The sequence below is a fragment of the Bufo gargarizans genome, chromosome 9, assembly GCF_014858855.1.
Source record: "Bufo gargarizans isolate SCDJY-AF-19 chromosome 9, ASM1485885v1, whole genome shotgun sequence".
In the NCBI taxonomy this organism is placed as follows: domain Eukaryota; kingdom Metazoa; phylum Chordata; class Amphibia; order Anura; family Bufonidae; genus Bufo; species Bufo gargarizans.
Genome location: NC_058088.1, coordinates 42,595,514 through 42,613,659, shown reverse-complemented (window position 1 = coordinate 42,613,659; position 18,146 = coordinate 42,595,514). Strand labels below are relative to the sequence as shown.

The window sequence follows — 18,146 nt, the reverse complement described above, 5'->3', positions numbered from 1 at the left end:
CCGCCCATCAGCCGGTTGAAGAGAAGGCCGCGAGAGTGCTGCCTTCTCTTCGTTGTTTACCTGCTCGCCATCAAGCAGTGTAATTACAAGCCGATCAGCTGTTTGGCAATAGCTTTGATGCTGGAAGCAGACTGCCCCATCAACTGAGCTTAGCACTCCAGCGCTGCTCCCACCGATCAGATAGTGATGGCTTATCCTGAGGTCGACAACCCCTTTGTATGAATGCAATGGATATTCTATCGGCTTCACTGCTCAAGCTCTCTTTCTCTCTCACTTTCTCTCTCTTTTTGTTTCTCTCTCACTTTCTCTCTCTCTCTCTTTGTTTCTCTCTCACTTTCTCTCTCTCTCTTTTTGTTTCTCTCTCACTTTCTCTCTCTCTTTTTCTCTCTCTTCCTCTCTCACTTTCTCTCCCACTTTCTCTTTTTCTCTCTCTGTTTCTCTCTCTCTATCTCACGCTTTCTATTTTTCTCTCTATCTCTCCCTCTCTTTCTTTCTCTCTCTTTTCCTCTCTCACTTTCTCTCTCCCTCTTCCTCTCTCTCTCACTTTCTCTCTCTCTCTTCCCCCCTCTCTCTCTCACCTCTCTCTCTATCTCACGCTTTCTATTTTTCTCTCTATCTCTCCCTCTCTTTCTTTCTCTTTCTCTCTCTTTTCCTCTCTCACTTTCTCTCTCCCTCTTCCTCTCTCTCTCACTTTCTCTTTCTCTCTCTCTCTTCCCTTCTCTCTCTCTCACCTTCTCTCTCTCTCTATCTTCCTCTCTCTTTCTCTATCACTTTCTCTCTCTCTCTCTCTCTCTCTCTCTCTCTCTCTCTCTCCCTCTTCCTCTCTCGTTATTTCTTTCTCTCTCTCTCTCACCTTCTCTCTCCCTCTTCCTCTCTCTTTCTCTATCACTTTCTCTCTCCCTCTTCCTCTCTCTATTACTTTCTCTCTCTCTCTCTCTCCCTCTATCACTTTCTCTCTCTCTCTCCCTCTTCCTCTCTCTATTACTTTCTCTCTCTCCCTCCCTCTTCCTCTCTCTTTCTCTATCACTTTCTCTCTCTCTCTCTCTCTTTCACTTTCTCTTTTTCTCTCTCTGTTTCTCTCTCTCTCACACACTTTCTATTTTTCTCTCTATCTCTCTCCCTCTCTCTTTCTCTATCTCTCTCCCTATCACTTTCTCTCTCTCACTTTCTCTCTTTCTCGCTCCCTCTCTCTCACTTTTTCTCTCTTTCTCTTTCTCTCACTTTTTCTCTCTCTCTCTTCCTCTCTCTTTCTCTCTCCCTCTCTCCCTCCTTATCACTTTCTCTTTCTCACTTTCTCTCTCCCTCTTTCTCTATCACTTTCTCTCTCGCTTTCTCTCTCTATCACTTTCTCTCTCTCTCAGATGACATTCTCTCTTACTTAGGTAACATTCAAACACAAAGGAAATTACTGTTCCTTCCAAGTGACAGGAATAACAATGTAACATTCGGAACACACATAATGCGCTGCAGTCAGTGGAAGGGTGAACAATAAATGCCTCTTAATAGCTGTAGAAACCACATTACAGATGCATAAACGTCCTAAATAACTAATGCAATCTGATATCATGGAGATATGGGTTCTCTGCACTAGAATTTCCTGTGTATTCTTCTTTGGGGTAGATGAGTGTTTGTAGCACAGCGAGGCTGTGATTTGGTCTCGCTGACTTGTATGTGCGCCGGTCTCCTGCCTGGAGCTGTAATGGAGTGAATTATCTGAAAGCTTTTCAACCGGACACTCAGCTGTAGCTGACATGACGTTGTGGTGATGCCACCCATCCAGGAAAGGAATGTCTATAACTAGGTGAAGCTATTACTAGACAGGGGTGATATTTGATGGGATGTCCTTAAAGGGGTTGTGTCACAAAACATATTCTTCATTTTTCAAATCAGCACCTGGATCTGAATACCTTTATAATTGCATGTAACTAAAAATGTTATATAGCCAGTGAGCTATTCAATAAAACGTACCCGTATAGCGCCACCTGCTGTTTGTTCATTTTTGGTTCAAATTTTTTGTAATGCACTACATGATGTCTGATTTTCTATTTTTACATCAGTTATGATGGAAACAAGTAGTGGGTTGTAAGTGTGTCCACAGTCGTCACATCTGATGTTACAATTATGGGCTTTCAGGGGTTAATCTGGTAAAAAAAAACTACTCACCTTTTCCATTTGCTCACGGAGAGATCGTCGCAGCCATCTTGATTAAAGATACCACGTGAAATGTCACGGGGTCATGTGATAATGTCATCACGCTGGCCGGGCACTGGCATGGTCATGTCGCAAGTCACCCTGTGCGAGATTTTGCGCGGTATTGTCAATCAAGATGGCCGCAACGGCCTCTCCATGAGTGAATGGATGTCATGGGGCGAGTATGTTTTTTTTATTTTTTTGCCGCCATTTCAGGAAAAATAAATTTGTTACCACGAAGCACGAGGAAATTTGACTTCACAGCGAATAAAGTTTTTCCAGAAATTCGTATCAAAGTCAATTAGTTTGGCTTCAATTCGCTCAACACTACGTATCTTTGTTTGGAGTGGTTAATGCCTAGTAAAAGTGGTCTAAAGAAGTGCATGGGTGTCAAAGGCTCACTAATGGGTGGGTCCACATCCGCTCCACGGAGTGCACATGGCCAGTGGCCGTATATTGCGGACCAGCTGTGATGTAATGTTTTGGCTGCAGTAGTGACTTCCCATATACATCTGCAGGCAATCACTGGCCTCAGTGGTGTAGGGTACATGGCCGCTGAGGCCAGCGATTGGCTGCAGCTGTCACATGCAGTAAACTGGTACATCAACCTGCTCCAACCTGGTGAAAAGGATGGAGCACCGACACTGGATCGGAGGGGGTTCCTGAAGGTAAGTTCAAGTTTTTTTTTTTTACTTTTTACCAGCCTCCCTGCTCACGCTACGTCCACTTTTTTAGACCTGGCGTGAGCAGGGAGAAGTCGCAGATTGCGGCACAAAAGACCTTTGTGCCGCAATCTGCACCAGAAACACCCCTAATTTAGGCGTATTTCTGTTTAATAAATGACCCCCTATATTTCTGTTTGCCTTTATCCATAATGATACAGTGTAACAGTCAGGCCATATCGGGCACATAGTGCTATGGGGAACTACAGCTTGAAATCCAGACCTGGATCCTTCAAAACCGTGAAAATTCCGTTTTTTTGCCTTTGAGTTATCCAGCAATCTCTCAGCTTTTAATGCTATCATGCCACTAGCCATTTCTTTTTTCAAAAATTGATTTTTAGATCTTACAGAGAACATAAGAGCAGGAACATATTATACATTTGCTCAGAAAATGCCTACGGTACGGTTTGATAATAACGCTTGGAACGTGGTTATGTTTTTACCCTTGTTTGACCAGATGTCTTCAGGAGGATTGGCGCAATGACAGCAGCTTTGGTGTAGTAACGAGCAAATGTTACTTCTACTGATGTAAGATTAGTCATTGGATGGATTGCCATGGCGACAGAACTTCTTTCATAAAATCTATGATGGTTTTTAAGACACTTTGCCGAATAAAGTAAAATTTGGCAATGTTCTCACAGATCCGGAAATGTGCCAAATATTAGATCTGTAGGCGCTCAAGCGTAAATGCTCAGGGCTTTTCAGCATCCAAAAGCAATATGGAACTTTACAGCTTTGCTGAATTAATTATATTTTCAATCTTCTATAAAAGTATATAAACCACCAAAATGAAGTTAAAGGAAAACTCCAATCTCACATCGAAATAGAGATCCAAAGGACGTGAATCAGGAAAAGCAATAAAAAATTTAACTATAAATCCCTTATTTTTATTTTCTTTAGGTCACATAATACATTATTTATTTCATAATTTCTGACCCTTAGTAATCACATGACTATTGCCAGAGATCCGTCATATAGTAGGTGGATGTGTGTAAGGCCTCATGCACACGACCGTTGTGTGTTTTGCGGATCCGCAAAACACGGATGGTGTCCGTGTGCGTTCTGCAATTTGCGGAACGGCCCGGACAGCCATTAATATAACTGACAAGTTATAGGACAGGTTATATTTTTTTTGCGGACCACGGAACGGAGCAACGGATGCGGACATCACATGGAGTGCTGCCTGCATCTTTTGCGGCCCCATTGAAGTGAATGGGTCTGCATCCAGGCCGTAAATACTGCGGCTCGGATGCGGACCAAAACAACGGTCGTGTGCATGAGGCCTAGAGGAGATAATAGCGGCTGCCATGTAGAAACAGTACTGTTACAGTAAATATGGGGAGCACAAAACCTTTACACATAAGATTACGTGTCCTGTGTAAGTGGAGATATAGTAGATTGATGAAGTGGGAGGATGCATTGTATGTAGTACTGATACTATGTTTACTATGTATCAATACTTCAGGGGTCATGCTCAATGCACAAACTAAGGGCTCATGCACACGAACATATTTTTCTTCCATTTCCGTTCCGTTTTCTTCCAGGTCTGTATGCGGAATCATTCATTTCAATGGGGCTTGAAAAAAATGAAAATTATGCCGCGTGCATTCCGTGTCCGTATGTCCGCATATCCGTTCTGAAAAAAAAAAGAACGTCCTATTCTTGTCCATATTGCAGACAAGGACAAGTATTGTTAGAATGGATCCGCAAAAAAAAAAAACGGATGCAACACAGACATCACACAGATATCATCAGTTTTTTTTGTTTGTTCGCGGACCGCAAAATACATACGGTCCTGTGCAAGAGCCCTTAGTCTGCTGCTCAGGTAGGTTGGCTGCTCACCCTTCGGCCTCCTGCACACGCCCGTTGCTCAGCCGTTCCATGCATTGGGGACCGCAATTTGTGGTCCCCTATGCACGGACACCATCCGTGCGGCTGCCGCAACGGATCCAGGCCCATTAAAAAAAATAGAAGGTGAATGGGTCTATATCCGTGATGCGGTGAGCACACGGGCGGTACCCGCATAATGCAGACCCACTGTTTGCAGGCTGCAATACGGGCACGGCCGGGCAACGGACGCGTGCATGAGGCCTTTTTCTGATCCAAGAGACACATTGTACCACTTTCAAGGACCTCGAAAAACATAAAATGGCATCTCCATCTGATTCGTTTTTGGCATATCAACAGTATTTGCCGTAAATGTCTGATAGGTGGGGGGTTCACCTACAACCCAGGATCCCCTACACCCCAGAGAAGATGAGGTGACCACGTATTCATGTGGAGCCTATTGGAGCTATAGAGTCTCCTTCCTTGAGGAGTGCCATACAGATATTTCTGGATATCCCATACGTGTATCAGATAAAGGGGTTCTCAGATTTTTTTTTTATTGATGACCTATCCTTTAGAAAGGTCATTAGTATCTGACTGGTGGGGGGTCTAATACCCTGCCGATCAGCTGTTTGAGAAAGCGCCAGTCCTCACAGGTGTATGTTGGCCCTCTTGCAGCTTTATCGGGGCCATGAGACATGACATTCGTCGGTCACGTGGCCTAGGCCCAGCTCATCCCCATTGGCATGAAGCGGCTGAGCTGTGATAACAATACAATGTACGGCGCTGTGCTTGGTGAGTTGAGGAAGGCCCCGGCGCTACTGCTAATCGACGAGGTCCCAGGTATTGGACTCCCAAAGAGCAGATACTGATGACCTATCAAGAGGATAGGTCTTTATTTAAAAAATAAAAACTCAGAAAACCCAAAAAGCATTCTGGTTAAAACAATGTGTTAAAGCTAGTGCACAAACTAAGGGGGCAGAGCATGACACAGGGAATGAAAGACGGGCTACAATGTATGGTCTGCACTAGGAGTAACACGGCAGTTTTGCCTTTAAGTTCCTTGAAATAGGATTTGTACAGCCAGGCAGTGCTCCCCCATAAAAGGGCCACTAGAGGGCACTCACATTTATCTTCTGAGACCTGTACTGAGATCTGCGACCAGTGCCCGGAGGAGAGAATGGAGCTGCTGTCTAATAACTGACTCTCTTTTCTGCACCAAAATGTCTTTTGTCAGCCATGTTTTCTAAGCCTTTCCAGGTCCTAATGGTTGGAGGGAGCCCAGAACAGCATTACAGGCTGCAGGTCACAGGTTGTTCTGATCTCAAAGCACTGAGGATGCACTTTTCTACATTCAGCATTACTCCATGCTTACAGGGGCGGTCAGGTTTAGAACATCCAGTTTTAAAGGGAATGTGTCACCAAAATGTTTTTCTGCCTAAGAGCATCTGTCAGCAGATTTGTACCTATGACACTGGCTGACCTGTTACATGTGCGCTTGGCAGGTGAAGGCCTCTGTGTTGGTCCCATGGTCTTATGTGTCCTCATTGCTGAGAAAAATGATGTTTTATTATATGAAAACGGCCGCGTTACTATTACACCTAGAGGCTCAGCTCTCTCTGCAACTGCTGCGTCCTCGGCACTTTGACAGGGCAGTGAACACATCATCACACCTGGCCCTGTCAATAGAAAGTGCGTCAGTTGCAGAGAGAGCCGAGCCTCTAGGTGTAACGGTAACGCCCCTGTTGCTCCTAGAGGCTCATTTACATATATTAAAACATCCTTTTTCTCAGTAATGCGGGCACATAGGAACAGGGGACCAACACATGCCCTTTAAAACCAGATAGGGACACATCTCCTTTTTTCTAAACTGTTTTTATTTTCTGATTGCAGATTTTTTTGTTCTATTTCCTGAACATGATTAGGAGGGCGGCCATCTAAAGGGATTCTGTCACCTCGTTTTACCCTATAGTGATGCGGACATGCACGGCTAGATCGCCGCTAGCATGTCCGCAAAATACCTGTCCCATATCATTGTGTGGTTTTATTGAGTGTAAAAAATGATTTTATATATATGTAAATCAGCCTGGTAAGGAGCCCAAGGGGCAGCACTAACCTTTCTGGAGCCCAGCCACGCTCCCCTGTGAAGGAGCCCAGCGCCGCCTGTAACCGGGAGCTTGTGCATCACGAGATTACGGCGATCTGACTTTGTGAGCAAGGAGGAGATTCCTGGATACAGGCGGTGCTGGGCTCCAGAACGCTTAGTGCAGCCCCTTGGGCTCCTTACCAGGCTGATTTACATATATATAAAATCATTTTTTACACTCAATAAAACCACTCAGAGATATGGGACAGGTACACTGCGGACATGCTAGCGGCGATCTAACCGTGCATGTCCGCATCTCTATAGGGTAAAAAGAGGTGACAGAATCCCTTTAAGGTGAACAATCTGCCCATCTAAAAGTGCCGCCGATCAAAACGCTCGTTCATCGGGTGATCCTGTCTTTCGTGCAGGCAAATCAATGATCGTTTCTGGGCAGCAGATCGTGCGGTCTGAACAGCGATCTTCTGCCCGGAAACAATGATTCTGCATTCATACAGTGAAGGAGCAGCCGTCTGCGACAATCAGCTGTAACATTGTGTGGTGTAAACCCGGCCTTAACAGAATTTAGCATTTAAAGATTTGCTTTACGGCAGCCCCATGGGCCATAGACACAATGGTCAGGAGGGGACCTCATCGACTTCTATGGGAGAGTTTTTAGGCATGTTCTGTGACCTGTGCAGAGGTCATTGTACAAGGAAAGAAGAGATAAGCATTGACAATTACCTATTGTGAATGGTGGATCCTGTCTTATCTATACACAGAGGTGATATCATTACAGGCAGGAATAGAATGACAGATAAGCAGATAACTGCAGTAACGTAATCTGTACAGACCAAGTAGTGGCGCCTATTAGGCTTAGTGGCCAGTGCAAAAACTGCAGGATTTTATGTTTTTTGTTTAAATATAAATATTGACATGGAACATTAAAACTCACATCTTTAAAAAAATAAAAATAAATGTTTTTAACATAAAAATGTGATTTAAACAATAGGTCATTTTCTGGTGACACAGTCCCTTTATATACTCCATTAGGAGCCTCATCCATAAGCCAGAGCGGAGAGCAGCCGCAAAGACCATCTCTCACTTTGGATGCGGAACGCCCATGCACTACATATATGTTGGGTGCCTTGAGATCAGCTTAATGTCAGGAGACAGTAAGGGGCCGTCAACCTAATTTTACTATCTTTCTGAAAATGGTCCAGTAGAATATCCAATATACAGTATATATAATACATCATTGGTAGTTATCTTTAGGATTCCAGAATATTATACCACGGTTTTCAGCCCACATATCCACAAATTATACATTTTATTTCTTTTATAACATTGAAATCAAAAGACCGCCTTGAAGCAGCAGTAAAAGTCCATCTTCTTTCAGTCCGTTTCATTGAGGGTCTAAATCCATGAAGAATCTCTTGTTATTGGGGTAGACAGTTGCGTGATAGGAAGGTGCCGTGTGAGCTGAGCTGATAAATATTCCTCCTCCTACACAAAGCAAGCAAAAGATCCAATTATTCAGGATGTTTATCTCACTCATGGCAGCAGAAGAACTGAAAAATACATCTCTTTGAAGCCCTATGACAAGATCGCCAGACTAGTTACTTGTTAAGGAGCCAGAATGATCGTTTTGAAAGATATCTCTACAAGCATTGGGGGGTTTATATTTATTCAGCTCAGTCCCCGAGCAATCCTCTTGTGTTAAGACTTCATATTCTATTTAGCCATTTCTACGTTATCTTGATCTCCTCCATCGGTAAAGATACTCATAGCAATGGATAATGGGGACAATTACTGCGACCAAGGGCTCCCAGACTCCGAAAGACCCTCAATGCCGTACAATTCTACATTCTATGGCAAGTCAGATTTATACATTTCATGCTGGGTAACAGGCGTTGAGTACGGTAATAGCAGTTGTTAGTGATGTAACCATTTGAATAATTTGTTAGACCAAGATAAGTCAGAAATGAGTGGAAAATAGTCCATAATACCGGACATTTGAGCATTGTGTATGATAGCATAATAATACATTTTTTATAGTAGTTAATGCATAATAGAATAGTACATAATATATTTGAGAATTGTATCTCAATTGTTTTTGTTTTTTACTTTAAGTGGTTGGCACATCTTGAACATTTGGGGGAATACAGTATCGCTAGCATATGCCCCCAATATTTGATAGGTGCAGGTGCCACCTATACTTAGAACCCACAAAGTGAAGGAGGGGGCACGTGCGGCCGCCCTCCATTCATTTATATGGGATTGCTGAAGACAGCCAATCAGCCTGCTCGGCTATTTTCAGAAGTCCTATTGAAATGAATGGGAAGTGCACTGTGCAGCCACCGCTCCATTAACTTCTGTTGGGCCAACGGAAATAGCCAAGCCAGCGCTCAGCTATATTCAGCAGTCCCATAGAAATGAATGGACGGCGGCCGCTCATGCACGATGCCCCCTCTTTCAATTTGCAGTCTCCGTTCTAAAGATAGGTGTGGGTCCTAGCGATATGCCCCCATTGTACTGCAATGACCGGGAATGGCGATTCCACCGATGACACAGTCAATATCAATCGCTTCATCTATGGGGTCAGACAGAGGGAGGCTCAGGGGCAACATCATGGGGCTCCAATTGGTTGCCACTACAACCTGGGGCCTTGGAAAATTCATGCCTACATTAAGAAGCCAGTCATAACTTTTGAGCTCCTCATGGGTGGATTCAGCACCAATGCAAATTTTGCCACCAACTCACCATTTACAAAGCTCCTCCCGTACAATGCATCTCTAGATAAGCTGGATAGACTGGATGCATTAGAAGTAGAAGCAGTGTTGTTAGACCTCGTTGACTGGTAAGAATCAGATGGTGATAAGTGTACGCCGCAGTTATATTTTGCATCCACATTGCTCAGTCTGCTCCAGTCTGAAAAAGAAAAGAGAGTGTAAAGTATATTTAACAATGTATAGAATCAGGTCATAGCCCTATTCCAGAATGTAAGGAAAATTCACAGTTTTTATGGCCAAAAACCACTGCCAGAAACTGACCACCAAACATATATAACTATTTCATTGGAATAATATATGGAAGTGGTATGTCACTTTTAGGGTTCAGACGTGGAATATTTCCGCTGCGGATCTCGCTGCAAACCCTTGGTGAATGTGCGGCAAAATTTATATATATTTTACTTGCGGAGTCATATATATGCGTCAGATCTGAATTAGCCCAAGCAGAGAGTTGCCATCAAAGAGGCACTCTATTACTACAGGGGAATTGTAGGGCCAGCAAGAACAGCTCATCACCAACAGTTTTTAGTAATGAACCAGCGAACATCAGGTGATCACCAAGTTGCCTGTAACTTGAAATAGGGTTGTGTCATGTGACACAATGGAGCACCTATCATAGAGGCAGACCCCATGTCTGCTATTGGGTTTCGAGGAGGGGGGCCCAGCGCTGAACTGCATTTCCATCAGCTTCCACCAGGGTGAGCTCAGTGCAAAAAGATCATTTACAGCTTCCAGTAAAGTCAATGGTAACTGTATGAATTTCTATGCACTGAACTCCCCCTAGTGGTGACTTTACATAATATACTGTGCGAAAGAGAGCACTTTTGTAAGTGTATTTATGCAGGTTGTCTGGTGTAAATCCATGAACAAATATGGTGTTCAGAATGAGCGCAGTACTTATCATGAACCCGCTCTACATTTTCCAACATAGAGGTCGGATCAGGTGGGTGATGCATAGGACAATTTTTTTTATTACAATTTTCGTTTTCTGTATTAAAAATATTTTCTTTTTTAAAATAAAAAAAGTAGTAAATTCTTCAGCATTCTGGATAGTCACACTTTTTATTCTGCGATGCCTGGGATTGTGTTGTGCAAGCATAGTAAGAAACCTGGTGGGGCAGCGGGGCCCATACTAAGCAGTGCAGCGACTTTCATGCTCTTCACTGTTATTACTTCAGTACAACGTTCCTTGCATTGTGTTTGTCTTCTGCCATACTGATTTGTCATCTTCTGTAAAATGAAATATTTTTATCCTGGTTCCATTGAAAGACAACTGCCAACTCCTACAGACTGATGCCACACACACAGGCAGTAACATCACAAGCCCCGGAGGCCCCTATACGAATACTCTGAGCGCTGAAACACCTGTTCCCCACTGTACTCCTCTATCCAATATACTATCATTGCTTCACTTTCATGCTCTGTAAGGACTGTCAAGCATGTATGCTGTAGTGCTGCACCGAACTATAGTGCTGGCAATGGGTAGAATTATATAGGACCATCTCCTGTGTGCTGTTAGGGAAAGTGACCAGCAAATGACCATCTTCTGCAAGAAATGAGTGTAGAACATGAAAAGCTTATTTTTGACTCAAATATGTTTCATGTGTCTTTACCTAATACATAGAGATACATGCCAGGACCAATGCAAACAGTAATGTCAAAGTATTTAATAGTAAAGTCATTATAACATTGGAGATGGTGGAAATTAAGATGATGAGATATTTTGAACTCTGTTTTTCTGAAATGGTTGATAACAGGTATCAATAACCTTCGTGCAAATAAATTGTGAGTTTAACCATAATTAAAGACAAAGTCACAAACTGAAGCATTTTAAGCCAACACACAGGGAGTCATGTGCATTTCTGTGTGAACCATATTAAATATATTCCTCTATTTTGGAGTCAGTGGCCCTTTAAGTTGAACATTCTACACGTGGTGCTGATGTCATAACCGCGGCATTGTGAGAAGATTGGATTAGAACCTGGCTCACTCAGTGTTCTGTAGATTGTTGACTTTCTTTCTAGGGAGCAGCAGTGATATTGGCGAGCGCATTGAGTGTTTTAGATAACTTTTTTGGATTTTGGAAGATGTGGGAGTCAGACTCATTTGACTATAGCTCGGAAACATCTAGCTCAGAGTTTGACCTCTTAGAAATATTTTCCAACCGGAATGGCACGAAGCCATTACCATCTAAATACCGCCTAGGTGACAACTACACTGAACACAGGGACATGGCGGCTCAGAGAGTGCTGGCCAGACTGACCAGTAATACTCAACTGAGAAACCCTGAGAGACACCCATCATCTAGTGACTATGGAAGAACATCAGGATGGAATATTCCTATGACATCGGAATCACCTAGATGGTCAAAAAGAGCCACAGCAAAAGAAGTCACTAAAGACCTTGACCAAGTGGCTAAATATTTGGCAGCAGCGGAAAAGACCCTGGACTCCCTCAAGAAAAAGATCTACGAGGAGAATTCTTGCCAGGCATATCCATCAAGACCGTTGCCAAAAATAACATCTGTGAATACGGTGCAGTATAAGAATTCCCAGCTACATCCAAGGGACCAGCATGATGAACCTCCTGCACCCAAGACAAGGACATCACCATTACCACCTATGAAAACATCGAGTCATCATGCAATAAAAACCCAGAAAGCTACCCCCAACAAAAACCTAAAGGAACTGCCCCAGACCAATAAGGCGGCAGCTGAGGCCCTGAGTCTGCTGGGGAAAGACGACTGGGAAAAAAAGATACAAGGGATCGATACCATCGTCTCCCTGATATCCTGCCATACTGAAGCTGCTCTACCATCCATACGAGAACTGAGGACCGCTGTAATAAAAGAAGTGACCAACCTAAGGACAACCGTGTCACTTGCAGCTATCAAATGCCTAGACACAATGTTCTCCGCAGTGCAGACACACATGGACTACAACCTCCAGCAGACAGTCAGTGTGTTATTACACAAGTCCGGGAATTCCAGCTCCTTTATCCGGGAGGCAGTGAACAGCTCTCTAACATCAATGGTGAAGAATGTCAGCCCTGGCCGCGCTCTCACAGCCCTGATAGAAGGAGGACTCTGCCACAAGAACACCACGGTGAGATCCACCACAGTAAAACATCTTGCAGGTCTGGTGGATAGAATGGGACCAGAGTTTTTCCTGTCTGGAAGAAAGGGCATCACAGATAGGGCAATACCAGCTGTAGCCAAAGCTGTGCAGGATAGATGCCAACAAGCCAGGATGTATGGCAGGAATATCCTGGGCATGTTAGCGGAACACCCCAGACTGGAAGCAATGCTGACTAAGTATCTACCAACTAAAGACTTACAAGCCTTAAAGCTCCAGTTGAAGAAATTTACCAACTAATTACATGGAGGAGGAATATTACGTACTGCCCTAAGAATAAGTCATCAGTGTTTAATGGACATATGTACCTGTGGAGAAGAGACAAAGCCTACAGTATCCTGTATCGTAGCTTACATACAGAGGAGCCAACTGATAAGGTATGAAGAATTTAGGAAGGGTTTATGTGTCTCACTATATACAGTTATAGTTCTTGTTGCATTCTTGGGAAATCCCATGTTGCTCTCTTTGTCCAGACATCTTCCTACTGTATGTCATAAAAGGGTTGCCTGGGCCCTCAGAATAAAATGAGGATAGCATAGCATGGTGAGTAAAAAAAAACAAAAAAACACCTGTTTTGGTCTTCCCAGTTCTTGCAGCTAGTTTCCATCCTTGCCATTTCTGGTCCCAGCCTGGCCAGAAGTGTGATGTTCCAACTCTGTGCACAGTGCGCAGGGACAGCATATGACCGCTGAGATCATTGATTGACCGACAGCAGTGATGTGCAGGGAGTTGGCATCCCACTATTCCAGTTAGGCTGAAACTGGAGGTGGCTGGGAAAGAGAGGAACTAAGACAGCCAGAGCAGGTGTGTTTTTGTTTTTTCACTCATGTAATATGCCAATTTTTTTTCAGGGCCTTCAACCCCTTTAGTCTCTTAAATGAACACATTCGTTACTGACATAACTGTCAACAAAAAATCTTATGAGTTTATTTTCCAAATGTAATATGCAGATACAATACTTGCCAATTGCTTGGGGCATCATTTTGATTTATGTTAAATCGGCCTTCTCCTGATATATCATTACAGGTTGTCAGTTATACGTGTCATGAAAGTCAGTTATGAGTCTATGACCATTGAGACCCCAATAATTCCAAACACAAAAGAGGTCCTAGTCTCCACTGTCATTTGGAAGAATGGCCGCATGTTTGATTTTACCCTTTATTGCTATGAATGGGACATATGGAAGCAAACCCATCGCTCTTAGGATCCATTGATGTTCTCCAGACCTCCAGCGACCACACATTTATGTCTCATTGACAAGATATAAAACTATATCCTCTTATAGTGATGTTCAGAGACACAGTTATAGGGATCTATGTGCAATCTTGTGATTATCCCAGAAGCTTAAAACCGGTAATACATTACTACGATTTTGTATAAGCGCTGTCACACGTAATGGGGAGGGGACAACACACACAGAAGGAAATAAACCAGAGTCTAGGCCTCAAAGCTAAGGAAGAGGGATGGTGACCTCTATTGTGGCTTTTTGGTGACTTAAAAAAAAAAAGTGCAGTGAGAAATCTGTAGCGAAACTCATTAACCTATCTGACACTTTTCGTCTAGTGAGAGCAGAATTCTGGAGTACAGTGTGTGATAAATCCCCTCTATGTCTCCTCCATGTAACCTGCTCCTCTGTCCACAGGTCCACAAGTATCTAAGAAGCTCTGAAGCCACACACCGTACATCCCACCACAGTCAGAGCCTTCTGATGTCCTGGAAAACAGAACTGCGGAGTGATGAGCCCCTGGATGTGAACGCCGCTGCCTCTGGGGTAGATAAGCCTGCGTATCATTCCTCCATCCTGCTACATCCAAGACCCAAATCTGAGAGCGCTAACACATGACACAACCTGAAAGCAGCAATCTATGAACCCATTGTCCCCCAATGTCTGTATACAGCTCCGTCCATTGAGGATCTTAATACTCTTATCACCTAGAACTGATGGTGAAGACACAGGAGCCCAATATACAGCAGGACAATGAGGCCATTACTAATACTAAACAACATATTATTTGTTATATTGTGTTTCTTCACCAAAAATAAAACATTTTCTGTTCACTAATTATTGTCTGGATCCTCCCTGCCTACAGTCTCCACTTTTTGGGAATCTCAGCAGTTTCCTATTATAAACAGTAACACAGAAGTCAGTGATCCCGGCAGAGCACAGAAAGGGATTTCCAATGGGGGCCCCACTGATCTCTGTCTGGATATTTTTCATATCTTATTCAATGTCCAATGACGCAATCAGTACAAGTGCCAGTCAAAGTATCTCTAAAGGCTCTTCGGCATGGCAATATTTTTGGGTCCTCTTCTGCAGATTGAAGAGCGTTGTCATACTGTACATTTAACCAAGAGGGCACAGGTGGCAAAAGGACGGGAATATACATACATATATATACCATTTGTCATGACTTATGGGAGTCGGTCACCACCTGCTGCTAGTGAAGTGATTGACTGCAGGCGACGTTACACCTGTCATTTTCAGTGAGGGAGTTCAGTGGAACGTCACAGGCCGAGAGGAAAAGGAGTGCGAAGCCAGGACCGGGAAGCAGGTAAGTAAGCTTCTCTTTACAGATCCGGCCTAGTGGTGAGGTTTGCAAAGCAATTCTTGCACAACCCCTATTCAATTTTTTATTTTTTTTGAATTTCATTGTAGCTGTAGGGTGATCCTGAGAATCAGATCCACTAGTGGGTCCTAGACACCCCAGTCTGACCCTACAGTCACAGTATAAAGTTCCTGCACACAGAGATTTCACAGCACAGAATGATGGCGCTACCTATAATTAATGCACATGGTGGTATCACAGTACGGGGATAATGCTCATGGTGATATTTTCTATTTCACTTTGCCTCACTCATAGTAATACTGGTCTGTGAAAACATTTTAGCTAATACTAGCTCATTCCTACGATCTTCTGAATCTCAAAAATGTGGAGCTTCACTTTAATAGTTACCGTACATTTAGTGGAAAAGAAACATGACCCTTGGATGAATCATGGTTCATTTAAAGGGAACCTGTCACCGGGATTTTGTGTATAGAGCTGAGGACATGGGTTGCTAGATGGCCGCTAGCACATCCGCAATACCCAGTCCCCATAGCTCTGTGTGCTTTTATTGTGTAAAAAACCCGATTTGATACATATGCAAATTAACCTGCGATGAGTCCTGTCCCTGACTCATCTCACATACAGGACTCATCTCAGGTTAATTTGCATATGTATCAAATCAGGTTTTTTACACAATAAAAGCACACAGAGCTATGGGGACTGGGTATTGCAGATGTGCTAGCGGCCATCTAGCAACCCATGTCCTCAGCTCTATACACAAAATCCCGGTGACAGGTTCCCTTTAAAATAGTCCAAATTAGGCTACTTTCACATATGCAGCAGCATTCCGGCAGATAACATCCTGCCAGAATTCTCTGGATCCGGCACTGCTGGATGGAAACAGAATGCCCGCCGGCCCCATTAACTATTATGGGGTCCAGAGGACACCAGGCTGCAATCCGGCAAAAAGGCAGAGAATTCTTGGCAGTTTTGCCGGATCAGACGACCGGGTTTCCGTGCCGCAGATGTGAAAGTAGCCTTATTACAGCAAAATATAATCTCACCAGAATAATTGTCAAGTCGACATCTCCCACAGCATAGATACATCTTCCAATGTTTTCTTACATTCTCCTTGATTAGACAGTGGAACACAAAAATAAAAAATCCTAATGTGAGAGAAAAATGCAGATACAAATCAGTCTTTATTCTATTTTATTCCTCATTATTATTATATTGAAAGTCCAGCTGTCATTACAAAAGCGACATTAGTAACATCTGAAGCATTGACGTTGTGACTAGAGATGAGCAAAATTATGAAAAATTCGATTTGGCTGCTTCGCCGAATTTCACAATTTGTGATAAATGACTTAATCACGAAGCACATTTCTTTGTATATATCAGGGGCGCAATGACCGGGAACGGCGATCGTGCCACCCCCCATTATTGAACCCCCTCAGCTACCACGTTCATCACTGATCGCTGCATCTGAGGCTACAATTTAGGCCTTTCAGGGGTTAATCAGGGTAAAAAAAGAAAAATAATTCAACTTACCTTATCCATTTGCTCACGTAGAGGCCACCATAGCCATCTTGATTGAAGACACCGCGCAAAATCTCTTGCGGTGATGACGTCATCAAGCTGGCCAGGTGTGGTTACGTCATATGTCACCCTGAGCAAGATATTGTGCAGTTTCTGCAATCAAGATGACCGTGACGGCCTCTTCGCGCACAAATGGATGAGATGAGTATGTCATTTCAGAAAAAATTGATTCGTTACCACAAAGCGCGAGGCAATTCAGCTTCGCGGTGAATCAAATTGTTCCTGAAATTCGGATCAAAATCAATTAGTTTGGCTTTGATTCGCTCAACACTAATTATGACCCAAAAGAGTTAATCTACAGTAGCATTTGCCCTTCAGCTCCTGGGGCTTGGGGGTGCAGTAAGTTGGTTTCCAGCTAAACTGGATGGCAGGGGGTCTGTGCCTCTGTTCCCATCAGCATCACAGAGAAAATGTTCAATGATGTTTACTGAAGCAGAGCTGCTGACGGACAGACTTCATTGTGGTGCTCAGATCTGCAAAAAACGGATACCCCCTTTGAGGTAGATTTTCGTGAAAGTTTTCAATCAGAACCAGAAAATAATCCAGCCAGAAGAATAAGCGGATCAGGAAACCTTTCAAAAGTAAGATAGTATGATCCCACCCTTAGCTCTGAACATATGGGGGACATTTACTAATCTATTTACTCCAATCTTGTGGTGTAAATAGGTCGCAAATTGTGTTGCACGCCATTTGCGAGGTAAAGGGTGTATTAGACATCCCGATCTCACAGACGATTGTCGGGAGGGAAACATTCCTTCCCGGCAATCTCTTGCTCGCCAGTGGAGGAGACCACTGCTATTACATGCAGCGATCTCCTCAGCAGCATAGGGAGAAGCGATCGCTATGATATCCCTCGTCCCCATGCTGTACAGTGGTTTGCCGGCGGCAGATCATAATTAGACAGCACGACCTGCCGCCGTCAAACAATGATTTTTAAACCTACTGAACATCTGAATTGCGCGATGAATGATTGTTTGCTCGTTCATCATGCAATCAGTGTCAGTAGTACACTGCAAGATGATCGCTAACAAGGGTTCATACAAATCCTCGGGCAGAGAATCTGCCCAGGGGCAAGAAAAAGGCACGAGGAAGCGGACAGGCCAACAGGCCCGGCTGATTTATCATTTTCCTTGTCAGTTTTTGGGAGGGAAGTGCGAGGGACTTGACCAGCATGGAAAACAATGGTTTTCATAAATGTTCCCCATGGTTCATGCAGGGAGCCTCAATTCTTTTCTGTGCATGAGCCCTATTTT

At 43.6% G+C, this 18,146-nt stretch overlaps 1 protein-coding gene across 1 annotated transcript in view; it reads right to left on the bottom strand.

The window, feature by feature from the left end:
• Positions 1-8,132: 8,132 nt before the first annotated feature.
• LOC122919672 (adhesion G-protein coupled receptor G4-like) overlaps positions 8,133-18,146 on the bottom strand; it is a 68,911-nt gene continuing 58,897 nt past the window's right edge. Inside the window, exons 15-17 of the mRNA XM_044268834.1 lie at positions 16,359-16,460; positions 9,586-9,753; positions 8,133-8,328 (exon numbers count right to left, since the gene is read on the bottom strand). Coding sequence (XP_044124769.1) covers positions 8,228-8,328; positions 9,586-9,753; positions 16,359-16,460 — 371 coding nt within the window. The 3' untranslated portion in view covers positions 8,133-8,227. The remainder of the gene's footprint in view (positions 8,329-9,585; positions 9,754-16,358; positions 16,461-18,146) is intronic.